Source organism: Alligator mississippiensis, chromosome 1 (assembly GCF_030867095.1).
Source record: "Alligator mississippiensis isolate rAllMis1 chromosome 1, rAllMis1, whole genome shotgun sequence".
NCBI classification, from domain to species: Eukaryota; Metazoa; Chordata; order Crocodylia; family Alligatoridae; genus Alligator; species Alligator mississippiensis.
The window spans coordinates 244121156-244147583 of NC_081824.1; the positions used below are offsets into that span (position 1 = coordinate 244121156).

A 26428-nucleotide genomic window follows, 5' to 3' on the forward strand; every position below is an offset into this window, starting at 1 on the left:
GTCCCACCAGCGTGGGAGGCATGTTAACCTCTCATGGGCCATCAACTGGACAGCTCTGTGCTGTTATGTTTCTTTAAAAGGTTAAAAGATCTAAAACTATGTTAGTTCAAATGTGTTGGTTAGAAGCTTCCTGAACTCAATTTATTCTTGTAACCTTTGCCCATGTTACAGGGGTCCACTGGCAGTGCACTGATGCCTACAGGGTAGCAGAAGATCTTATGCTGTAGCCAATGTTACCCTGCTGACATAGCCCTGGCATAGAGACAGAAGGCTGGGTGCAGAGGCGCTTAGTCCTGGTGGCCAGAAAAACTCCTGCAAGCAAAGCTGTATCTACACTAGGGGACCCTGTTGTTTTGTAGCTGCTGCTATACTTAATGTGTAGATCACGCCCTGGTGTAATGGCTAATGTGTGGCAATAGCCTGAAATGAGGGACAGAAAAGTACTTTGAGTTGCAATCGTTTACACCTAGTAATCTTATTCTTCTGCATTGCTGGCACATTAGAATCATATTAGAAAGTAGGGCTGGAAGGGAATCTCATGAGGTCATCTAATCCAGCCCCTTGCTCAAGGCAGGATCATCCTTGACTAAACATCCCAGCCAAGTGTCCATCTAACCTCTTAAAAATTTCCAGGGATGAAGATTCCACCGTTTCTCTAGGTAGCCTGTTACAATGCTTGACTACCCTCATAGTCAGAAAGTTCCTCCTCATCTTCAACCTAAATTTCCTCTGCTGCAGTTTGAGGTCTTTGCTCCTAGTTCTGTCCCCTACAGCCATAAAAAAGTCCATTGCCAGCCTTGTTAGGATCCCCTGTCAGGTATTTGAAGAATGTTATCAACCGCTCCCCTCACCCTTGACCCACAGTCTTCTCTTCTCCAGACTAAATAACCCTAACTCTTTCAGCCTTCCCTTATAAGGGCCTTGCCACACCTTATGGTGAGAGCTACACAAAGGTTGATCAGCATTAGTGCTAGCCTGGAGCTGTGACAAGAGGCCTGGTGAGCAGGGGCAGGACTAGGAGCTGTAGCTGTGAGCTGCCACAAGAGGGCTTGTGAGCCAGGGTAGGATTTTAATTCTGCTGTATGGGTAGGGGTATGAGAGATCCTGGGATACTGGAGGACTTCAGTTTGGGCAGCACATCTGTGGAGAGTGGCCACACCTTCATGGAACATTAATCCCATGAGGTTCAACAAGGACAAGTGCAAAGTCCTGCACTTTGGACAGAACAATCCCATTTACCAGCGCAGGCTGGGGGCTGACTGGCTGGGCAGCAGCTCTGCAGAAAAGGACCTGAGGGTTACAGTGGACAATAAGTTGAATATGAGCCAGCAGTGTGCCCTTGTTGCCAAGAAGGCTAACGACATACTGGGCTGCATTGGTAGGAGTGTTGCCAGTAGGTCAAGGGAAGTGTTTATTCCCCTCTATTCAGCACTGGTGAGGCTACAGCTGGAGTACTGTGTCCAGTTTTGGGCCCTCCACTACAGAAAGGACAAATTGGAGAGAGTGCAGCAGATAGAAACAAAAATGGTGAGGGGGCTGGGCACATGACTTATGAGGAAAGACTGGGGGAACTTGACTTATTTAGTTTAGAGGAGACTTAATAGCAGTCTTCAACTCCCTGAAGTAGGTTCAAAAGAGGATAGAGCTAGGCTGTTCTCAGCAGTGGCAGATAACAGAACAAGGAGCAACAGTCTCAAGTCACAACAATGATCACAGCAAGGGAAGTTTAGGTTAGATATTAGGAAGAATTTTCTCACTAGGAGGGTAGTAAAACACTGGAACAGGTTACCCAGAGAGGTGGTGGAAGCTCCATCCTTGGGAGTTTTAAAACCCGGCTAGACAAAGCCTTGGCTGGGATGATCTAGTTGGGGCTGGTCCTGCTTTGAGCAGGGAGTTGGACTAGGTGACCTTCTGAGGTCCCTTTCAACCTTCACCTTCTATGATTCTGTGATTCTAGGAGCTGGGTAGTGTGGATCAGAAATAATCCTGCCCTGGAGTGGCATAACTTTGAGCCACAAAACCGTGCTTAAAACCGCTTTAAGATGTTAACATGTGGGGACAACCCAGGGGTTAAGAGCTCCAGGAGCTGCCCAAATTACTGTGTAACAAGACCCTAAGTCATGTTTCTCAGGCCCTTGCTCATTTTTCTTATCCTGTGCTGCATGAACAATGCATGCTCCCCGTGGCGCGGGGGGGCACAGTGGCAGCAGCAGGAGCATGGCAGTGGTTAGCGGGAGAGCTCCTGCAGACGCTGCTGGTGCTGTCGGCAGTGGTGGCGGGGGAGGTGGCGAGTGCTGACCAGGGGTCGGCAACCACCCGCAGACGCCGCTGGCAGTGTTGGTGGCGGCCAGAGGGAATCACGGAGAGCTGCACCTTTTTGTAGGGGGTGCACCACCATGCTCAGGGGGTGCATGTGCATCTGTGTGCACCCCCTACGCATCACCCCTGCTGTGCTGGACTCTTTCTAAACTGTTCACATCTTTCTTGAAGCATTGGGCCCAGATCTAGAAGGCTTCAGCAGCACCAAACAGAACAGAGGAATCACTTCCCTTGATTTGCAAATAACACTCCTGTTAATACAACCTAGTAGGCTGTGATCTTTTTTGCAACAAGGGCACATCGTTGGCTCATGTTTAGTTTATAGTCCACTGTAACCCCCAGGCCCTTCTCAGCAGCACTGCAGTCTAGCCAGTCATTCCCCAGTCTGTATGTGCAATTATTCAGTCCAGTGGTGGCGCACACGGGGTGCACATGCACCCCCTGAGAGTGCTGGTGGACCCCCTGACAGGCCACATTCCCTGCTTAGGTGGCAGGCAGGGGGGCAGGTGGGAGCGCCAGTACCCCCCTGCAAGCACCACAGCCACTTCTGGGAGCACTTGATGAAGTGCCATGGCCACTCCTCCCCCCACCCCCGATGCCCCTAAGGTGGCACCAGTTGCCCATGATTCAGTCCTGGACACAGGACTTTGCACTTGTCCTTGCTGCATTTCATCTGATGTTGTTAATTTCCAACATTTAAAGTGAGGAAACAGCAAATGTCTTTGGACTCTTTTCAACCCTGGAATTCAAATGTGCACGTGAGCAGCTTTCAGTAGGGGTAGCTGCAGGTCAGGACTGGAGGCATAGGCAGAGCAGTGTTTGTGGAGGCCAGGACTGCAAGGGAAAAGAGTCAGAAGTCTGGTAAGTTCCCAGGTGATCAGAGCTATTCACTTTTGTTTTCTCTGCCTTTCAGTTACAAATAGTCAAGGAAGTACTTAGTGGAGAGGAAGCAGGAAGAGCAGATAGTTCCTCACCTCTTCACCTGCCCCCTCAGTTTAAGCCTGTTCTTCCCCTGCTCCCCATGCACCTCAATTATTCATTAACTACAAATCAGGAAGTGATTTACAGATGGTGGAAAGGAAGCCTCTTGCCCTGCACCTGCACCTGGCTGCCTGATCTTGGGTCTCCTCCTCCTGCTGCCCAACCCCCAACAACAGTGATCTATCCTCTGAGGACATCCAAGGCTGGTGAGGTAAGTTGATCACCAAGCCTTTCCTATCCAGATTAGAGGGCATTCAGTCAGGGAGCTTTTACCAGCCCCGGTCTAGAAATGTTAAGACTTTCCTTCCAGGGTCTATGGAATTAGCCATGCCAAGTGTTCCCCAGAGCCCTCAGAGGCTGCTCCTCTCTCTGGGTTTGTAGATCCTTTGGTCCTTCAGCTGCTTCCAGAGAGTTGTTAAAATGTCACTGATGCCTCCACTCTTGTTTCTCTGTCCTTCAATAGGAACATCTGGCTAAGGATTGATGCAGGGCCACCTCTCCAGCATTTATTAGCACTTCCTTCTCAGTGGGGACCCCTGGGTCCAAAGTCCTGATGTCATCCTGTGGGTGAGTGTGTTTCACTGTTGGCTGTTTCATGCCTTTCAGCTCCTAGGTTTAAAATTAGGTTGATAAGAGAAACAAAAAATATAGGAAGTGAGAGGCAGATCCTGGAGGGAAATGGATGCCTTAAGAGGACTGGGACTGTAAGGGACTGGGATGATGGTGCTCAGCAGGGTGTCAGTATTATTGCTGACCCTTGTAAAGAGAGACCTGCTGCAATAATTCTGTCCTCTTCTACAGCTCCTGTGACCTTATCCCCTCACAGAGCTTGTACGCAGTGGGGATGCAGGTCATCTTTCTTATTTAACACATGGGAAAACAGCAGGGAAAGAATTTGTTCCAGTCACACTGTAAGTCAAAGTCAGAGCTCCATATAGAGCCCAGGGGTCCTGGCTCCCAGTTCTGCCTGCTCTCCCCCTCCAGATGCTACACCCCTCCCAGAACGGGGCACAGAGTCCTCAAGCTCTGATACACATCTGAATGCTTCATCTGATAAGGCTTCGCCATGACAGCTATGCAATGTGCATAGCTGGCTTAATTTTAGACTCACTAGCCCAGTGCCTACCTAGCCACAGTAGTGCAGAACTCAGCATGTGCTGCAAAGCCTGTTTGAGGAGCTAAGTACTTGAGTGGTTCATCTCTGCTGAGTTCTGGGTTGCCATGGCTGCACTGTTAGCACAGCTCAAGCTAGCCAGGAACTACTAGAGTGTAAATATATCCTTACTCCAACAGCACTGCCGGGATTCACATTCAGAAAGGTTTCTCTGCATTCAAAATGTCTGGAAACCAAATGACAAGTGAGATGGAAATTTTGCAGTGGGGTGTGGAATCCAGCAGGTCCCAGGAAACCTGAGATCTAGGCGTCCTCCCCTCACACACACCCAGCACACAAGGAGTTAAACATCACATGGTACAGTTGTCAGTGAGACTGGAAGGGGAAATCCTGGGGGGGGCCTCTCCTTCCTTGCATCCCACTGAGGACACAAGGGAATGCCCCCCTTCTTTGCCCTCCATCACTCTCCCACCATCCTCCTTCCCCACCAGAAGGAGGAACCCAGCAGAGCATGGACTAGGGCTGGTCAGGTTGGATCAGCACAATGATCCATTGTCCGGTATCCTTTGTGAGAGCTTCCAGACAAGCTGGTACAGAAGAAGGAGCAGGACACACCCTATCTTATTGTGGAATAAACTGTCTCCAGCAGACATTTCTTCTCAGCTCACCTCAGTGGTGGCTCATGCCTTCTACCCCTTTATATATTCTTCTTTGTTGTAGCTAGAGCTGTTTTTTTTTAAATCCGTACATGAATCCTTTGTGTGCCCTGGGCTTCAGAGATAATTAGCTGCATTAAATCCACAGATTAATAGCTTTGTGTAACATTTTTTCCTTGCATCAGTTTTACATTAGCCATCTTTCAGTTTTACTGACATTGCCTTGGCTCTTGTGTGATGAGAAATGGTATATATTTGGTCGGTATATACATGCTTCGCTTTTACTATTCCAGTTGTTATGAAACACAGGTGCTGGGCACTGACCTGCTTTGTCAGTTTGGACAAGTCATTTCCCCTCTCTGTACCTCAGTTTCCCTCCTGTCCTTTCTGTCTACTTAGCCCATAAGCTGGTTAGGGTCAGGAGCTGCCCCTTTCTCTGACGTGTGTACTTTGCCTAGCATAGTGGTTCTCAACTGGGGTGCCATGGCACTATGGGGTGCCGTGGGATCTTTCTAAGGGTGTTTCATAGTTTCACAGTTGTTAGGGGCTGGAAGGGACCTTACAAATCATCGGGTCCAGACCCCCTGCACATGAGCAGGAAAGACTGCTGGGATCAAATGATCCCAGCAAGATGGGCTTGGGAGGTGCTGCACAATATTAGCACTGTCAGATATGCAAACACCTACACATGATGCACTATATAAACCCAAATATTTCAGTTAGGAATCCACACTGTCAAAAGCACTCTGACTTGTTATGGTGTTTCTCAGTTACAAGAGAAGAATTGCTCTGTCATCTGTCTATAGTAAAAAAACAAGAGAAAGTGAAAAGCTGGGATTTTCCCAGGGATTTGTTTGTTCTCCATCTTATTTTATGCATCTGAAAGCAGAGTTTACGTTTTGGGTAGCTATTGCCCAGTACACAGATTCTCAATGATGCTTCACAAAGATGATCATCTTACAGTTGATCTGGAACTCTGTAAAGGTGTGTGAGCAGTCTAGAAAATCCTGTCCAATATGAAAAACCTTTCACTCGTAAGCCGTGGATTTAATCTACTGCCACACTGTCCATTCATCTAGCTTGGTAGGGTTCATCTGAGGTTTTCTTCCCCATTTTCTCCAGCCTTGAGTAATGCAAAAATGTTGTTTCATCTGTAAACTTAGCTTGTTCACTTGTCTGGCTTCTTTTCCAGTGCAGTCATGAATGTATTGAATAAACAGCAATCCCAGTGTAGAACTTCATGAGTCTTCTTGAAAATTGGCCATTTATCCCTACTCTTGTATTTCTCTTAAAGTTTCCACTTCAGGACAGTGCACTTTTCACCCCATGCCTCATGTGAGGTATTTGGTCAGCCACTTCTCCTGAATCCACTACCCCATTGACTTGTTCAAAGAACTCCATCAGGTTAGAGAGGCCCCATATTCCTTTGCAAAAGCTGTGTTGTTTTTTTCCTTCCACATTATGAGCCAATGGGGGCTTAATTCTGTTTTTAATTATTCCTTCTACACCAGGAAACTTGGGAGAAATAAGAGTCCTTACTGTGTGATTTCCAAGAAGAATCACACCTAGTGACTTTTTTTAAAGGATGGTCCCATTTGCTGCCATCCAGGGCACTTAATGAGGTTGCATATTGTTGCTAAGAAGTTGCATATTCCTCTTTGCATTCTCAGACCTTGTGGATGGACCATCTACTCCCAGCGAGTTCTTCCTCTTCACTCATCAGTTTGTTGGAGCATCTTTCTTTCTGAGAACTCAGTCTCTGACTGCCTCAGTTTTATTACCAAAATAAGCAGGTTCTTGGTGGTGAAGACTCATTCAGAGTTCTTTTTCTGTAACAGTTCAGTTGTTCCTTTCAGCTGTTGGGGGACTAGCAGACCTGCTGGTTGCCTGGGGTTCCTGCATGTGATATAAATGTGTGTGTTGGGTGGGGGGTGCGACTTATTTGACTGTGTATCTTTGGTTGTTTGGGCTACTCTTTCCTCTCTCAAGTTCCCTTTTGCCTGCAGCAGTATATGCCACTTTCTGTTGACAACATTGGCCTTGGATTTCCATGTTCTGAAGGATGTCTCTGAGGTTCAAAGAACCCCTTGGCCCTTGCCATTTAGTCACCCTGGCTTATTCTTTACCTTTCTGATTTCTCTCTTATTTAAGGGTCTGCCTCTATTCTGGAAATCTTTTTAAGTGCCTTAAATATCCTTCCTGGTAAACCTAATTTCTTTACCTTTAATTTCAGCAATTTTTGACCTGCTGCTTCATTTACTGCTCCTATACTAGTTTTGGTATGGGCTTAATGCAGAGATCCTGGGTGAATTTCTTTGTCCTATGTTGAGCCTGAGGTCAGATTACAGGAACAGAACAGTTCTTTTGGGCCTTAAAACTTCTGAATTTACAAGCTTAATTTTATTATGGTAACCATTATTTAGTAACTTCATCACACTCTTTTCTCAGTCTAAGTCTATAAAACTCAGCTAAGAAGAACATCTCCTTGGCTCTGCTTCATTGTTCCAGGAAGCAATCCTTTAAGGTACCCAGTAGCTGCTCCTCTTGGCCTTATATTTTCCCAGTTCACATGTGAGTAGTTGAAATCACCTGTTAGTGGCATGTTATTAAATTTTGTAGCTTCTTTGCTCTACATCACCATTTTGCTGAGCTGGAGGCCAGTAGTGCAACTATATTTGTTGTCACAGGAGTTGAGGTTTGTATCCATATGGATTTTAACAGATGGGCTGCTCTGCTCACAATTGTTTGCCATAATACGATGGGGGCCAAGCTTTTTTGCCATAAACTAGCCTCGCACCCTCCCCCAGTGCCTCTCTGATCCCTTTCTCCTGCCTGATTGGCTGTTCTGCTTTCTGCTCCCAGCCCTGTGCTCCCTGCCTGATTTGCTGCTTTCTGTTTCCTACCCTGTCTGCTGTCTTCTCCCCAGTCTGCTGTGCCACACACAGAGCCTGTTCATACTTGTTGTGTGCACCCCTGACACAGATTGGCCACCCCAGTCCTAATAGATGTTTCTGAAGTTACTGGGCATAGCTCAGCTCCCCAGGATCTGCACACAACAGGAGAAGGTTAAACACAAAATTTATTTGAACTGAAATGCCCAGCTGTGGAAGAGGAGTTTGATAATCCCCAAACTTCATGACTGTTCTGTGCCAGCAGCATCACTTTTGGTTTGGCTGAAGTGCAGTCCATTCCTCCTGTATTGGTTTCCCTATCCCACAAATTCCTCATCGTCTAGATAACTAATGTTAATACTTTCATATACATATGCTGAGACTGGAGTTTCTCTTGCCTTGCTGGTCTTTTGTATGAAATAGAGATATTTCAGGGGAAGCTACTACTGAGGTTCATGCATTCTTTCTAACAATCAAATTCAGCTTCCTGGATGCATTCCCAACACTTCTCTTTGTCATTGTTTCAGTATCTGTTATGACCACAAGCTCCTCTTCAGCAATCACTAGTAGTGTGCTTTGCAGGATCCATCAGCTTTCCACCTAGATAGAAAATCTCTAGCTATATTTCTAACAATCAAATTCCCAACCACCACTACCTGTCTGCTGTTCCCCTGTCCCAGGGGGTGGAGCAACTTTTTTGGAGGATGAGGATTGATCAGCTTTACCCCTCTACTTCTGCTGTAAGGTGGATTCCATCTCTTTGACATTTTCTCTGTCACAAGACTGGCTTCCTCAGTCCTGAGGTGGGTTGGCTCTGACATATACTGTAGCCATCAATAATTCTTTCTTTCTACTTCTTCAGTTCCACAACATCAGCCTCAGCATGCTGTGTCTGGACTCTGCAGGCCCCAAGTTGCTTGCACATGGTGTTACATGGGCCCCCTAGTTATTGAGTTATATATTGGGCACTCTGAGCAGTAACCCAGGCTGATGATACTAAGCTCCTGCACTTCTTCTCTCTGGAAAGAAGGTTGATGCCGTGGACCATGTAAATGGGCTGTTTTTTTGTTAGAGTGCTAAATTGGGATTCAGGAAACCTGGAGTTGGTCCTCACCTTTGCCACAGAATCCCTCTGGGGCATTACCCTGTGCCTTAGGTTCCCACAGGGACCATAGGGTTAATAGTTATCTCACTAAAGCGCTGTGAGGATGACTTAATGAACGCTGGCAAGGTGTTCAGGAGCACCAGATTTCCAGCAAGACAGTGGAGAAAAGCTGAGTACAGCCTTGGCTGCTCCCAGATCTGCAAGCAATGGTTTGATCTGTGGCAACCCTACCACAGAAGGGAGAGCACTGAACTGCTGGGTGGAAGAGGAGGCATTTGCTGTTTGCATTACCTGCAGCTGTGGCCCCAGGCAGGTTTCAATGCTGGTGTGATCTGCTTGTCACCATTGTAAGAATTTTTGTCTTTGGTGGGAAATGCACTATTAACTGTGTAAGCAGGGGAAGGCTTACAGAGTCAAAAGTGGCCCATGGAGGAGCTCACCAAATGAACCGCACATAAAAAAAAACCCCTGAAACAAACCAAGAATAACTGAGTGGGGGAAAAAAACACAAAAGGAGAAGCAGAAGTTTGTGCAAAGCAGCACAAGGCAAAGGAGCTGGTGCCTCGTCTATGCTTCCTGTTCCCTGAGTTGTGCGCCGTCTAGGCAGCGCACTTGTCTTGCTTCTATCTGTGCCTGCAACAGGGAGGGAGTGAGCAAGCTGAGGAAGGAAGGGGAAACAGAGTCAGAGAGGCTGATGGACTGAGGCAGAGAGCAACGCTGAGAGGCAGATGGACTGCGAGATATAGATGGCCAGAGCTAGAGCTGCGCAGAGAGAGCTTGGTGCCGGGGACTCCAGCAGAGACATCAGACTTCCCTTTTCTGGCTGGCATTAAAAACTCTTCTCTTTACACTTTTCAAGTTCCTTTGGTGGTAACTACACAGCCCTCCCTTCGTTCTGCCTCGACAATGGTGAGGTAAGAGAGGAGCCAAGAACACAGGGGTGGGGTGGGTAAAGGAGGATCATTCTACTAGCCGCTTCTCACCTGACTCCTACGAGATCCTTTCTTGGGGCTGCCTTGGGGTCCAAGCCCTGGGATCCATCGCTCATGCTGCATCTCATCACTTCTCATAGCACCTTTCTCAGCGCCTGTAGAGGCCATGCTACTCTTCGCACAAACCTCTCACAGGGACTCTGTATTTTTGTATTTTGTCCCTCCTTTCTCCCCATTTTGCTCATGCTTACCTTTTTTTCTCTTTTCCCCAGGTGGTTTCACCGTGACTTGAGTGGAGTAGATGCTGAGGCCTTGCTAAAGGGGCGGGGAGTTCATGGAAGTTTCCTAGCTAGGCCCAGTCGAAAGAACCAGGGAGATTTCTCCCTTTCTGTCAGGTAGGTACTCGCTTTGCTGCCTGCCATCCCTGGAGTATGTGGGATACTTTGAACTCCAGCAGTGTTCCCAAGGTGTATACTGAACTGTGGTTTCCAGGCCCATGCATTCCTCCCTGTATCTTAGCCCTTCTACCCTATGCTACCCCAGGGATATGTTAGAGGCTTCTCTGTGACCCTCCCTCCAATTCCCTAGCCCTGCTTGCACAGTCCACCCTGGGACACCTAGGGGCTGTACTTGTCCCTTCCTTTCTTCTGACTCTCGCAGCCCTCCTTCACCAGGCTTCTCTCTGCCTCATCCCTCAGGGTAGGTGACCAGGTGACCCACATCCGTATCCAGAACACTGGGGACTTTTATGACCTCTATGGAGGGGAGAAGTTTGCAACCTTGTCTGAACTGGTGGAGTATTACACGCAACAGCAGGGCTCACTACAGGATAAAGATGGGACTGTCATAGACCTGAGATATCCACTGAACTGCTCGGATCCCACGACAGAGAGGTATGGAGAAAACATCTGTGCCTGGGAGGCTAATGCCTTCCCCAAAGCCTTCTTGCACCAGCCCCTTGAATTTGCTGGTCCATGAGTTAGCCCCACTGAAATTCCCATTTATACCCTGGAGGCACTCCCTTGGCACAAGACTCCCCGGGACCCCTCCCTCAGTGTCTTTTTGCAAGGAGGTCTCTGATGTTCATTGGCATCATAAAAAGTCGAGGTGGAGGGGCCCTCAAGGTCACCCAGTCCAAGCCCCTGCTCAAGGCAGGATCACTGCTGTCTTAGCCATCCTAGACAAGTGTTGGTGTAACCTGCTCTTAACTCCAGGAACAACCCTTGTGCACAACTGCCAGGCACAATGCCCCCAACATCAAAAATGCCCTTTAATTTACTACAGGTGAAGCAGGAGGGTGAGGGTATTGTCAAGGACAGGAAGTAGTTTGTTCAGTTGGGGCCCTGTTAACTTTCAGTGACTTGGTCTTCCTTTGCCTATTTGCTATTTATATCATGTTGCTAAAAGTGAAAATGATGGTGTTAGCAACAAGTCGGAAACTGCCTAGAGTGTAAGACAATGCCGTGCGTGCGAGCCCTGCTGTCCTGACCCACAACCCATGCTGTTCCCATCCCAGGCTCCTTGCACAGCTCTGCAAACAGACTACAGGCCTGGCTGTTCCTGTTATGCCTGGTCTTCCTCCTCTCCCCTATTTGCATGTGTCTCTGACACTGAGTTCCTAAATCAAATGAGGTGGTATTTGCTCTGTGCTGTGCTCCCAGCCCTGTCGCTGTTGTGCTGCTGTTCCATTGCAGCGGGGAGCAGCCCTGGCCTGCCCAGTGCAGGGTCGGGGTCCCAGGCCGTGCTCACTCGGGGAAGGGGACAGGGTCCCCTGTGGGGAGCAGGCAGGTTTCCCGAGCTCACACGGGGGCAGGGCTGGGGCCCTGTGCTGGGGGGGCAGTGTGCATGCTGCTTGGTGTTTCTGTCCCCTCCAGTCAAGGCCGTTGGGCCGTGGCTCTGCAGCTTCCTCCCTTCCCCACTGCGGTTGGAAACTTCCCTCCCCCCAGCTCTTACGAAAGCTCCTTTCTCACTCTCTCTCCCCAAGAGATTTTCCATCACGTGGTTTCCCTAAGCTGGGGGAGGAAGGGGGGCAGAAGGGGGTAGTTAACTCTTTGGCAGCCAGAATCCCAGCCCTGCCTTGACATGAGGTGCACATGAACCTCGCTTCAGGCCAGGGGGCGCCCCGGGGAGGGAAGGAATCGGAGACACAGGCTGGCTAGTGTGGAGCTGCAGCTTTCTCCATCTTCTGCAGAAACCCATGTCCTGATCTAGTTATGAGGGTTAGGGAAAAAAAAAAAGATAGTGTCTTTGTCATGTCACAAGGGTCAGTAATCACCTACTTCTCTGTGCCTGTGTGATAATCAATGGAAAATAAAGCACAGTACTGTCCAAAAATAACTGAAGCTTAATAGGCTACAGATTGTAGCCAGATTGGTCTACAGGCAAAAGGAATCAGAACCCGTGGTAGCAGTGATATCCAGAGGCAACCCGAGCAGCGTCCGGGGCCCAGGGCAAATCAGCCCATGCGGGCCACCATCCCTGCCCCGATCCCATGGGCCCCAGACCCAAAGAAGCTGCAGCATCAGTGGCTGGTGGGGAGGGGGGTAGCAAGTGGCTGGACGCAGAGCCACCACTTTGCCCAGCTCTGCACCACCGCTGCTGTGCTCAGCTCCACGGGGCCCCCCAAAGCACAGGGCATGGGGCAGTTGCTCCGATTCACCCCCACCCTAGGGATGGCCCTGGCAATATCTTTTAGTAGACCAACTAGATTTCTGCAAAAAAAAATCTTTCTTTGCAAGCTTTTGGGCGCACACACCCTTCGTTAGGCATAGGAGAATGCAAAGATTGTAAAAGGTCTCCTAGATGGAAATGAAAATCCATATTTCACAGGAGAGCTGAAGGTGTTGTAAGATCTCCTGGTTGGAATGGTTTATTTTGTGCAAATTAGGCTCAGGTAAAAACTTTTAATTTCCACCTACGAGAAATTTTACAATCTTTGCATTCTCCTATGTCTGAGGAAGGGTGAGTGTGCCCGAAAGCTTGCAAATAAAAAATATTTTTTGAAAATATCTAGTTGGTCTAATAACTGAAGCTGAATGGCTCTCTGATGATACAGCCACTCCTGCTTTCAGGATACTTCCTGCTGTCCCCAAGTTGCCCAAAGACCACTCTGTAACAAGTTCATCCACAATGCTAAATTACTACAGCCCCTTGCCGTGGTAGAAGAAATGCTGGGGATTGTCTGAGGCTGTCTATACTTCCAGAAATGTGTTTCTGGGCTGAAACTATTCATGAGAGAAATAGACCATGAACAAATGGAGTCTACATTACAGAATCCGCTAGGCCAGAGCATTGCCTGGACTCCTGAATGACAGAATTAAACTTCAAACTCCTACTTAAGGGTCTGACTAAGGATAAGCGACTGCAGTGTTGTGTGGGCACAGCCAAACTAGTTTTAAACAAGAATCTACTGGTAGCAGTGGAGCTGTGGCAGTGCGGATCTCTTGATTTAGGCTGCTAAACCCATTCAAGAAGGCGGGTGAGCGCTCATATAGTTAGCTTAGGCTGAGCGTCCTGCTGCCATACTATCCCCATCTTAGGCAGTTGAAACCTACATTGGGCATGTCTGCAAGAGCTGCAGTCACACTTTGATTAAAGTATAGATAGTCTCATTGTGTGGACTGCAAACCCATTGAAAGGGTTATGTAGTCAAGATGGCCTGTGACTAGTGGAAATAGGAAGAGGAGTTTGAACTGAATAGGATTCAGGGATTACCTGCTTTTGAAGCAAAATTTGACAAGTTGAGATGAGAAACACAGAACAACTGAGCTCACAAGCACTTGAGAGAGATGTTCAAGCTGGAAGGGGAAGAGATGCAGCTTTGATATCTCCTAGCATCTGCTCTGACTGGGGCTGTCCAGATGAAATGGCAGGATTCTGTGTAGAGGAGAGCGTGCGGCACTGCAATGCAACACAAGGCTGGAGATGCTGAATTGAACAGCTGGCTACCAGCTTGGGACCATGGGGAAAGGAGAGCTGGAGGTGACCACTCCAGCCTGGCCTGAGTGCTGCACGTGCACTCGTGAAGAAACCATCCACATCCTCTACTGGGTGTCAGCCCAGGAACCAGAATGCAACAGAGACACTGAAGGCACAAGAGAGGCCTGACTGCCTGTGGCCTGAGCTGGGCCCAGCCCTACTCGAACTACCTGGGATCCTCTCACTAGCAAACAACTGCTCAGGTGGTTAAAACCCTGCATGTTATGTGTCAACTGCCCCTTGTTCTGGGCCTCCGGCCCTGGTGATGGCCTGCACCTCACAAATAGCCCCAGCTCCTCCTTGCAGGGTCGTCCCACCCTATTCTCCAGCTGAGAAGCTGGTAAAGCAGCCAAAAGCTGGAGGCCTTCTTAAGACAATGTCCTGGCAAATTCAAGAGTTCTAGGTTTAATGACCTAACACCACAGCAACTCACCTCACAAGGACCCTTTGTTACCAGTTCACCAGGAGGCAGAAACCTTAGTGCCACCATCTAACAAATGTCTGCAGTCAGGAACCATCAACCCTCAACCCTGCGGGGGCTGCCAAAGCCATGGAGCCAGAAACAGCATCAGAAAAAAGGTTGGGACAAGGGAGCTGAAGAGTTGCCCTCTTGTATGTGAGAGAAAACATTCACCCCAAGCAGGGAGGAGCTGGAACACTTGTCACCAGTGGTGCCATCTGCACTGATATGGCGTCAGAGACACTTGTGAAGATCAGTCCTACAGCAGGAACATAACATGCGCACCAGCAATGGATTGCCACTAGCTCACTGTGCCAAGAGGAGACAGGATGCTGCTGAGAGGCCTTATAGTCTGGGGGTAGGAACATACACCCTCTCCAAGTCACGGGCATTGGCTACCATGGGCAGGCAAGCAGGCAGATCCACCTCAAAGGCCAAACAAGTTACTGAAGAAGGAACCACTGTGGAAATAGGAAGTGGATGTGTGATTAAAGGTTCAAAGATCAGAGGTGCTGACAGATACCAAGTGGAAGTCCAAAATAATCCTCTTATCAGGTTATTTGCTCTGATGACCATTGAGTGTAGGCACCCCTGTCTGGTCGCTGCTGTTGTGCTGCTTGCATTAGCTTCAGGTTGCACTGTGTATCAGTTTGTTTTTGTATTATGCTTCCTGTATAGTCACTGGAGTCCCTGGATACCATCCCCCTGCCATGCCCAGCAGTGCACTGCTGGTTCTTTGGACTGTGTGCTGACCCCTATGTGTTACTATCAGGTCCAAGCCATGAAATACAGCTTTGTTTCTTAGTAGCACCCTACCCTGCGTGCCACATGGTTATTACATGTCTCCCACTCGGCTACCCTACAGCTCAGGCTCATGTGTCCTACCTTTCTTTCTCTTTTCTTCCTTTCCCAAGGTCCAGGCAGTCCTGTACTCTTGGCTCCACTCGGTCCCAGACACCTTCCATGCATCGCCTTGCAACTCCCTCTCCTTCTATCTCATAGCCCCTCCTGGTCTGCCTCTGCTCAGGGTCTTGTCCCTCATTTGGTTTCCTTCTGACCCTCTCCCCTTCTCTTCCCTGGACTCTATCGTGCCTGTCTATCATCTCCGTCCAATATCCTCTCCATTCCTCCACATCCCTAGTTATCCTCTGACTCTCTCCTATTTCCCCCCAGGTGGTACCATGGGCATCTATCCGGCTCAGCAGCTGAGTCTCTGCTCCAGGCCAAGGCCATCCCTTGGACCTTCCTGGTGCGAGAGAGCCTCAGCAAACCTGGTGACTTCGTTCTGTCAGTCCTGACTGACCAACCCAAACCCAGGGCCGAGGCCCCTCCACCTGGGGCTGCCAGTACCCCTGGCACCCGGCTCAAAGTCACCCATATCAAGATCATGTGTGAGGTGAGAAGGATGGCAGGGGCAGGGGGGAGGGAACAAATGGGAGGTGAAAGAAAGACATCTGTCTCTGCTGATCACTGCTTGGTTCTTTTTCACCATGAGGAAGTTATGGGTCCTTCTGGAAAGTGAAAGATATCTTACAATGTCTGTGTAATACATGCATAGGGTGGTGGTGACTAACATTGTTACCCACGGATGGGGCAGATCTAAGGGGGGGGGGGGTTGTAGTGGTGTGATTGAACTCCCCTTCCCCACCCCCCCCACCGCCTTTGATTCCTGTTCCACCCAAACTTTAAAACCAATTGCCTGAGAGGAATTGTGGCATTTCTATTCAGACATCACTGAGAGAGTCAATTGACTTCTTGGCTCATTAAAATCTACCAGATTCCTGCTAATTTCTCTTTACTCTACAGGTGTTAGTGACCCTCTCTTCTTTTTAATGGTCTGATGTTCCACTATTCAAACTATCTTTCCTAATGCAATTTAGTTGTCTTGTTCCTCATATAGTCTCTCTTCTATTTTACAGCTCTGAAGTCTGTTTTTTAACTTTAGCTAAAAACCGTAATTCAGGTTTTGTAGTATTAACTCAGGTATAGAAATGACTTAGTGAAGTACTGGAGACATTGTCAAGCTGCTCAAGAAGGTTTTGTTTTAATCTGAATAAGAGAGATATGTTTCATTTTAATGACTACAGGACTAATGAAACAATATCTTTTGCCTGTATTGACTATTTTCTGTCTAGTTCGTTGTGGTTTTTTAAAACTTTATATATAATTAAGCAAATTAATGCACATTCCAGTGAAGTTATATTTGGTTTTGCTTGATCTTAAACTAAATAATGTAGCCCTAGGACCCTGGCATATTAACTGGAGATAAATATGTGTGTGTTATATCTGATGATGTACCATACCACCTGCACCCCCCTTCTCAAAATCCTAAATCCACCCATGCCCAAGGTTCCTTGCCTGGTCCAAGCAGCGGTTGCAGGATATTGCTGCACCCAAGATGAGGAAGGTGTCCTGATAGACATTAGAGTAGTTGTAGGACAGGAACAGGGCTGTGAGGCTGTGAGGGACTTCAGGGGGTGGAGGAAACAGAGGTGTACAATGTCTTGTAGGCCAGTATAGGGTTGTTTAAAAGTAAGAATGAATCTGGAGCTTTATCAGAGAGACTATGCATCCAAACAGCACAGTGATGTGAAGGGAACAGAGTGTGATTGCAGGGGGATGCAGTGGAGACAGAAAACACTTGTAATTTCTGGCCACTTTGGCTTTGCAGAGATGTTCAGACTTTTTAAGAAGTTTCTAAGATGAGCTGCAGAGCTCACCAACACCATGGAAGTTCAGAGCTGTGATGAGAGGCTGAGGAGTCTTGTAGAAGAGGACAACCTTGGCAAGGTCCCTGAGACTAGCCCAGTGAGAGGATCCACCTGGCTATTGTTAGGCCTTGCGTTCCATCCAGTGGAACACTGCCAAGCATGGAGAAGAGTTATGGGGAAAAAAAGGCTGGTGGGAAGATGACTTCTCTAGTCTTCCACCTACTGGGCAGGGCACCGGGGGGTCAGTCCAACATGTTGCACATTTGATGGATTCAGAACCAGCTCTCATCTGATCACCATGCCAGGTGGGTGGGACATATACCACAGGACATGCTGCACTTCAAGTTCACAGGGTGGGACCTACCCAGGCTTTTATACTCCATTATAACCATTTTCCCTGACATTGTATAAAAACCTGTGTAGGGACAGTAAGTAGGAGCATTAGAGACATAACTCTTCCTTGCTTACTCTAGAACGGGAGATACACAGTTGGAGGGGCTGAGATGTTTGACAGTTTGACAGATCTAGTGGAACATTTCAAGAAGATAGGAATTGAAGAGGTGTCTGGAACCTTTGTGTATCTGAAGCAGGTAAATGGAGGTTTTGTTTATTTTTGTATTTTGGAGGGCTTTGCTCTCCATCCCACTCTGAGCATCTCCCCCCTCTCCCCCCACCACACACGCTACATAAAAAGGGGACTTTCCCATTTAGCTGGAGCCACTCCTATTATGTCTTGACACTTACTCTTCTCCTTTGCCTTCCTCAGCCCTACTATGCTACAAGAGTGAATGCAGCTGACATTGAGAACAGGGTACAGGAGCTGAACAAGCGGAGCCTTTCTGAAGAGACAACCAAGGCTGGATTTTGGGAGGAATTTGATGTAAGTTACGGTGGTGCGGGTGAGGCCTCCATGTCCTTCTGGGAGACCCTGTTCCCTGTCTCATTCTCTCTCTCTGCCCCTTCATGGATTCAACCCCCTTGCATCTAGGCATTACACTCTATGCATAGGTATTCTTATGCAAGATGTCTCCATCTGTGGTCCCTGTTGCTGTAGAATCAGTGCTATGCAGTCGCTAGTGCTGGTCTCCTCACAGCACCTCTGTGATGTAGAAAAGCACTCTCAACTTACTCATGGGGAATGGAGGCCTGGGGAGACTGAGTGACTTCCCTGAGCTCAAGCAGGGAGTCTATGAGGAAGCAAAGAACTGCACATGGATCCCTCATGTCCCCGGCTGGTGGTCTCAACCCTAGACTGTCTTTTCTCCCTCCAGGTTTTCTCCACCCCTCTATGCCAGCTTGTGACTACTCCATAATTGTTCTCTTCCTCTTTCAGAGCTTGCAAAAGCAGGAGGCCAAGAATCTCTATGACCGGCATGAAGGCCAGAGGCCTGAAAACAAGGGCAAGAATCGGTACAAGAACATCCTGCCCTGTGAGTCTCACCTTCCTCTGCTCTTCTGTTGGGAAAAGGAGGCTGCACTTCTCTGCTTTGATGAAGAGGGCACTGCCAGACAGAGGGGCAGCAACAAATCTTAAGACCCTGTCTGAGAGTCCCTCAGGGAAACTTCAGCTTTGTTGGGGATTATTTGCCCTCCAGAAGGGTACTTGTCTGAGTACTTGAGGCCATTGGGGCTCAGCATGAGGCATTATCTACCGTATAGGGAGTGGAGGTGAACATCAGGTTAGACTGGCTTATTGGCGTGGTCCAATGCAGAAGGAAAGAGGTGTGGGTACTGGTTGGTATTGGCTGAGTTGCTGGTAAGACACTGGAACTATGGTACCCACTGAACTGATTCAGGATGGTGGAAATTAGGCTACATGGGACTGCTGGTTTCAGCTTCAGGGTGAAGGGAATAAGTATAACCAGCAGGTTCAGTGCCCCAGGTAGATATGCTGCCAAGTGCCAGTGAGCATGAGGGTGGAGTTAGGGGGGTCCTGTGGGATGCTGCTGGTGCCAGACTCCAGTTACATGCCTGGTGGAGGAGAAGGGGGAGATCCCATGCTGCTCTATTAATCCTTCATCTCTCCCCTAGTTGATCATACCCGGGTAGTTCTCCAGGGCAGGGATCCAAACATCCCTGGATCAGATTATATCAATGCCAATTACGTCCAGGTGAGACTCCAAACATGTTGCTGCTGTGCGCTGGGGGAGCACCCAGATCCTGTAGCCTACTGACCTACCTCTGTCCATTGCTCACCTGCAGAACACCCTGATCAGCCCAGATGAGCGCACCAAGAGCTACATTGCCAGCCAGGGCTGCCTGGATGCCACGGTCAATGACTTCTGGCAGATGATGTGGCAGGAAAACACGCGCATCATTGTGATGACCACCCGGGAGGTGGAGAAGGGGAGGGTGAGTGGCTTGGAGGAACTGTGCTCACTGCCATTTCCCCCCCATCTCCCTGTCTTGTTTCCTGCCAGCCCCTCCCTGCTTTGCCCTTTTTTATTTTTTGCCTTAAGATTTTCCCGATTTTTGTCCAGTTTCAGCTTTCACCCTTTCCTCTTCTGTTTCCACACAGAACAAGTGCGTCCCCTACTGGCCAGAGGAGGGCAGCACCAAGAAGTACGGTCCCTACAGCGTAACTAACAGCAAGGAGCACGACACTCAGGAGTACAAACTCCGCCAGCTCTCCCTGGCACCCATCGATGATGTGAGTGTCCAGCCCCAGAGAAGCAATTGCCTCTGGGCCTTGAAATATAACTGTGCCTTTAAAGTGAGGAATTTTGAGTGTTAGTTACAAGATAGGAAGCAAAGGGAAGGGCTAAGTGGTCACTTTTCAGGATGGTGGGAGGTCCAAAATCCAGAGGGACTCCCCTTTGAGATCTCTGCTGGGCCTGGTTTTGTCCAACATTTTCATCAGTGACCTGGAAATGGGGCTACAGAGTGAAATCTCCCAAGTTTGCAGACATTACAAAATTGTTCTGGGTAGTTGCATCCCAAACCGATGGAGAAGAGCTGCAAAAAGATCTCACCAAGCTAAGTGAATGGACAAAAAACTAGCAGTTGTACTTCAGTGTTGACAAGTGCAAGGTAATGCACCTGGGGGGAAAAGAACCTCAATTACAGATGCACAACGCTGGGTTCTGAACGAGCTATTATGATTCAGGAATGAGACCTTGGAGTCATTGTAGATTGATCTTTTAAAATGTCAGCTCAATGTGCAGCAGCGACCAAAAAAAGCAAATAAAATATTGGGTATCATTATGGGATTTGGAAACAAAACAGAGATCATCATCGTGCCACTGTACAAATCTCTATGGTGTGCCTACATCTCAAATAGGGTGTACAGTTCTACTCTTCACATCTCTAGAAATATGTAGCAGGATTAGAGATGGTACAGAGAAGAACAACCAAAATGATTGGGGCTACAGAGCAACTGCCGGGAGAGACTGAAAAGGCTAAGTTTGGAAAGGCAAAGAATGAGGGGGGATTTTATAGAGGTCTTTAAAATCATTAAGTGAACAGGGAACTGTTATTTACCAAGTCCCAAAATACTGGAACTCTGGGGCACCCACTGAAATTAGTAGGAGATGGGTTTAAAACTAACAAGAGAAAGTACATTTTTCTACATGTAGTTAACGTGTAGTTGCCACAGGAGGTTTTAGAAGCAGATAGTATAGCTCGGTTCAAAAGCAGACTGAGCAAATTCATGGCTGATAGATTTGTTCATAGCTATGAAACAAAAGAGTTGGAGATGTTTCCTTTGCCATCTCTAAACCAATGATGGTGGATATGAACAAGAGTAATGAACAGGGGATGGATCACTCTAGATATACTAACATTCAGCTTTCGGTGATCTCCTTCTGATGTATCTGGTTCTGACACTGGGTTACATTGGACCATTGGGCAGATTCAGCATGGCACATTTTATGTTCTTAATGAGTGACTTCAGGAGGAATTAGGCAGCAGTAAATGAGACCTACATCCAGTCTAGACTCTGAGTGTGGGGCTAAAGTAGAGTCTCCTGGGCCCCTCTTCCAGTGCAGCAACAAGACTGCTGTGGCTAGGACTTGTTCCCTCTCTCTGCCAGCACTGTCTGTGAAATACATTGACATGTTGTTCTCAGTCTGGATCCTAGAGAGTGAAACCCTCAGTATCCTACCTTGCTGCTTTGGCAGCCTTGGCAGAGAGGCCAAGGAGTGGCTGAACCTCAAGAGCTCCCTTTAATCCTCCATGCATTGCTGCTGTCACTTCAGGTCTGTGCTGGGAAGAGGGAGACCTCAAGGGCCAGTGGCCTTCCACAGCATTATCTGTTTTTGTTCCCTAGTGTGATTTGGGGCGTGAGATCTGGCAGTACCAGTACCTGAGCTGGCCGGACCATGGAGTCCCCAGTGAGCCTGGAGGGGTGCTCAGCTTCCTGGACCAGATCAATCAGAAACAGGAAAGCATCCCAGATGCTGGACCCATCTTGGTGCACTGCAGGTGGGTAGGGGAACTGCCTGTGCAGCATAAAGCGACCAAAAACCGTCCTCCCCGCAGCAGGAAGGTAAACACTGTGTGTCTGTGATACTGCCAGTTTCTGACCTCTGCTTGTGCCTTCCTGTGCAGTGCTGGGATTGGCCGCACCGGAACCATCATTGTCATCGATATGATAGTGGACACGATCGCCACCAAGGGTAAAGGACTCCCCACATATCTGTGAGAATGCATTTACTTGCCTGGCAGGGCACTGTCCCAACCCTAGTTTTTTTCCACCATTCTTAAATAGCCATTTCCCAAATTAAAAAATACCAGATCTGCTGAGAAGGAAGAAGTCATCTAAATAAATATCCCAAGGGCTTAAAGGACAGGGAGGGAAGTGGATGGGTGGCCACACCCCTTTGTCAAAGACCCTATTACCCACAGGAATGCAAGTACTGAGCAAAAGACAGAGGAGGCTGCTTCTCCCAGGCCTCCTGGTGGTAGCCTGGCAGTGCCAGTTGATTGGCTGTAGCAGTAGTTGGATCTCTGGTGCTCCCATTGGTGGTTGTAACTAACTAATCTGTGCAGCTCTGAGCTTGCTCAGTGATTGGCACAGGGAGGCTGAGGGGCAAAAGAGAATATGGGGATACAGGTACCAGAACAGGGGTGGGCAATTATTTTGGCTGGTGGGCCATTTAATGAGTTTTGGTGATCTGTTGAGGGCTGCACACACAAAATCTTTTAGAAGATATAATTTTAACAAAGTATAGATAAAAAACAAATCACATAGTAAAAATCAAACATCTGCTATAATACAAGGTCTTACTCTTGTATATTGTGTATGAGGGGGATGTGTGGGTAGTTAGAGGGCTGCCCACATGCTAGATGCTGAGAGCTGGCTTTGGGTGGGGCATGGGACACGTGTAGCAGATCTTGTCCGGGCAGTGCAGTGCAGGTGCAGTCCACATCCTCCTCATCCAGCCCACAGCTGCCCCTGCAGCGTCCTGCAAGGGGCCGAGCTCTGCCTGCTCCCACCCAGGGCAGACCACACCCACCAGATGTCCAGGCTTCAGCCTTAGCCAACAAACACAGCTTCCCAGCATGGCTGCTCCTGGTGTGGATACAGCTGCTTGGGTGCTGCTTGGCTTTCCCCTGCCTCCAGCAGCCCCTCTACCTCCTGCTCCTGCTGCGTCACTCTGGGCTGGGGGGAAGCTGCAGCTGGGTGGCTCCTGCCTCAGTGTGCAGGGCTTCAGGTCTAGCACCAGCTCCTGGCCACCCTCCAGCCACTCTGCCCACCCACCCATGGCAGCTTATTGCACTGGGCGGGCAAAGTGAGTGTAAGGTGGCCAGGTGCTGGAGCCCTGTGCACTGGGGCAGGAGCCACCTGGCTGCAGCCCCAGTGCCTAAAGTAGCTGCAGCCCCAGTGCCTAAAGTAGTGCCTGGGGCTGCAGCCCCAGTGCCTAAAGTAGTGCCTGGGGCTGCAGCCCCAGTGCCTAAAGTAGTGCAGCAGGAGCAGGAGAAAGAGGAGCCACTGGAGTCTGGGGGAGCAGAGTAGCATCCAAACAGCTTCAGCCACATTGGGAGCAGTTGCACCAAGAAGTTGTACAAACTGGCTGGGGCTGGAGCATGGCGCAGCTGCCCCAGGCGGGAGTGAGTGGGGCTCAACCCTATGTGGAGCACTGGAGGGGCAGCTGCAGGCCAGATCCAATCAATGCAGACCTGCAATGCAGGTGGGCGCCAGCCTGCATTGCAAATTCAATTGGTTGGCAGGCCAGATCCAGACCATGGGCCATATTTTGCCCACCCCTGTTCCAGAACCTGCTGGGATTTGGCTATGTTGAGATTTTATTTGGAAACCTCAGTCTGGAGACTGACACTTGGTGTAGGACTGAGCTCAGGAGCTCCCAACCAATAATGGCCTCTCTACCTACAGGGCTGGATTGTGACATAGATATCCAGAAGACCATTCAGATGGTGAGGGCCCAGCGCTCGGGAATGGTGCAGACTGAGGCCCAGTACAAATTCATCTATGTGGCCATCTGTCAGTACATAGAGACCACCAAGAAGAAGCTGGAAGTCATGCAGGTAAGAGGGGAACCATTGCCACACACAGTCCTAAGGGTTGCTGTGCTCCTGAATACGTTATTCATCACAGCTGAATCATATTCTGTTTCTCCACACCTGAGCTTGGCACTAAGGACATGGAGCAGCTGCCATTTACTCACTGACCATGCCTTGTTTCCCCATGATGCAGCCCAGTGTAAGGAACACTGTGCTCCCTCACATCCTACAGACTTCTCTTCTCTTGTTTTTGTCCCTGGCAGTCTCAGAAGGGAAAGGCCATTGAGTCTGAGTATGGCAATATCATGTACCCACCTGCTCTGAAGAACCCCCATGGCAAAGTCTCACGGAAATCTTCCAAGTAAGAGTGGGAGGCCCCTTCACACCTCCCTTCCCACCCTTCCCCACCAATGTCACCTCATTGTCTTTGCTGTCCTTCCTCCCCTCCCTCCTGTTTGGTCTCTCTCTGGTTTCTCTCCACCTACATGCCAGGTTCTTTAGGCCCTGCCAAGCTCTTTCTCTGTCTTACAGGCAAAAGGAAGAGTCAACACTCTATGAAAACTTGGAAAATGCCAAAGCAAAGAAAGAGGAGAAAGTACGAAAGCAACGATCATCAGAGAAAGAGAGGCTCAAGGGCTCACTCAAGAAAAAATAGCCTTGTGCAACAGATGGGACAGTCCCCCAAGTCCTGTGAGATCTGGACTAGGATCATTTCAGGGGGGCAGCAGAGGGTGCTATAACCTATGTGCCCCAATAAGATATTCCTGCAGGGATCTGACACTGTGTCATGCCCCAGCTAGTCCTTCTGACCCATTGCTTTTTCTCTCGTTCCAGCTCCTCTCTGTTCTGGCAGATGCTGCCTCCCAGGACAAGTTAGCTGCAATCCCCACACTGTTTCTGAACACACATTCCAGCAGAGGCAGCCAATCTACTCTGCTTCCCAACCTGTCCCTTTAATACTTTTACCAGCCAGATCAGTAATGGCCTCTCTCATTTTCTCTGGCTACCAAGGTTCAGGGTCACATCCATTCTCCTGGAACTAGCTTTGTTTGTCTCTTACAGGCTCTTCTTACACAAGAGGTGTCCCTACAGGACTTTCCCTCTGTTTAGTCTGCCCAACCTAAATCTATCACATTTGACCTCTGTTCCTTTAGTCTTCTGACTTATCAGTGTCTCATCTACAGTTTTTAACCCTTGCCTGGTAGTTTAGGACCATTTCAATTCTCCTTTGAGCAAAGAAAGCTAGCTACTTGTATTAGTTTGCAGACAGGCAGAAGGCAGGGTAGGCACCTTAAAGACCAACAAGATTAGAGATGCAGAAGCTTTTGTAAGCTACAGCTCACTTCATCAGATGCTAAGCTAATGCATCCCTAAAGTCCCCCTCACCTGCCTTCCGCCAGTTCTCCTTTGGTGTCTCCAGGCCTGGCTCCTGTATCTTGTGCCCTTGCACGTTCACTCTTCTGTATGCTGTAAATACTTACAGATGGAGTGTGGTGTTGGTATGTGTTCTTTCCTTTGTAAATAAACCAGGTTTTGTTGGAGTTTGGGGGGGGTTTCTTTTTGCTTTTCCTTTTCAGAACTGTCACTAAGAATTGTTGGGGTTTTTTTTAATATAATTTTAAGAAATGGGCCTGAGAGGGGCCTCCCAGGCCATTGAGTCCCATCCTTGTGTTCACAGGCAGTCATTTCCTCAAAGAATCCCTACAGTTGCCACTTCAACCCCTCACACACAACTGCAAGTCACAATCCTTGAAGCACCAACAACACTCATCGACAGGCCATGGGTAAAAGCAGGGGAGATGAGGGCATTGCCAAGGCCTTATGACTGCAATGCCAGGGAAGCAGTTGTTTAATATAAGCTCAAAGGATCCTGGGGAAAGATTATGCTCTACACTTGGGGAAGGCAAAAAAAAAATTAAAAAATCCCCCCCCAGTCCATTCCACTCTGTCCTAGGGGTAAAAAAAAAACCAAACCTTTCTAACCCCAGATGTAGCCACTGGTCTAACCCTGAATAGATGAGCAAGACCCTCTAGTCAGGAACCTCTAACATTCTAAGTACATGGAGGAGCATTACCATACTGCAGCTTCAGCTGGGGCCAGCATACCAGGCCTTCAGAAGCCATGTGACATCTCACCCTATAAGCCATACTAGTCACTTGAGGGGGGGAGGGGATCTTGCCTGACCCCAAGAGGCAACCAGCAACAGCTGTGAAGCCAGGGAATACTAAATACCTACCACAGTGGTGCAAGGTGATGGCTTAAGAATGGTATTTAAAGGTTTGTTTTTTGGGAATTGGCTTATAGGTATATACGTATTAGAATGGTTCAGGATGGGCAGCAGGAGTTGATTTCCTGGGTCAGACAGTCACACAGTTTCACACAGCCTTGTGTTAGACAGTCTGTCTACTTCCAAGGCCAACAAGGACACACAGTCTGGAAAACAGGGGAGCATGTACCACACTGTTCCATAACACTAGATAAAGTGGCACCAGCTAACAAGGCCCCAGAGCAGAAGGCTGCATCCTAGCCAGTAGTTTGACTCTGATGACAGCCCTAGGATTTGGTAGATACATAGAATTGTTTGTATTGTTTCTTTTCTGTTATCACTGTGCATCCATAAATTTGCCTAGTATCAAATGGAAAGGTTGTGGTCAGTCTGAGGGTAGGTTCCTCCCCTCTGGAACAAGGGCTGTGGGTCCTAAATCCAGAGCCAACGTAAAGTACCCCTGTGGCCCAACATGGGGATTGCAAATGCAGTCAAACTTTGATAATGTTACACACATGGGACCAGCAGATGCCTGGAATATTAAGGAAAGGA

General features: G+C 48.6%; 1 protein-coding gene across 4 annotated transcripts; it reads left to right on the forward strand.

The window, feature by feature from the left end:
* Positions 1–525: 525 nt before the first annotated feature.
* Positions 526–25150, forward strand: PTPN6 (protein tyrosine phosphatase non-receptor type 6). 4 transcript variants are annotated; one of them, XM_059720434.1, is made up of 17 exons: positions 526–3511; positions 3764–3867; positions 9709–9980; positions 10271–10393; positions 10697–10891; positions 15610–15832; positions 17621–17737; positions 17914–18027; positions 18481–18577; positions 19179–19258; positions 19350–19499; positions 19666–19797; positions 21415–21569; positions 21696–21763; positions 23482–23633; positions 23873–23970; positions 24141–25150. In XM_059720434.1, the coding sequence occupies exons 3-17, from the start codon at positions 9973–9975 to the stop codon at positions 24262–24264; spliced, it is 1836 nt and encodes a 611-aa protein (XP_059576417.1). In that variant the 5' UTR covers positions 526–3511; positions 3764–3867; positions 9709–9972; the 3' UTR covers positions 24265–25150. The 4 variants fall into 4 exon arrangements, with proteins under 4 accessions (XP_059576417.1, XP_014459412.1, XP_019331711.1 ...); XM_014603926.3 differs by lacking the exon at positions 9709–9980 and having other exon boundaries at positions 526–3180; positions 3388–3511; XM_019476166.2 differs by lacking the exon at positions 9709–9980.
* The last annotated feature ends 1278 nt before the right edge of the window (positions 25151–26428 follow it).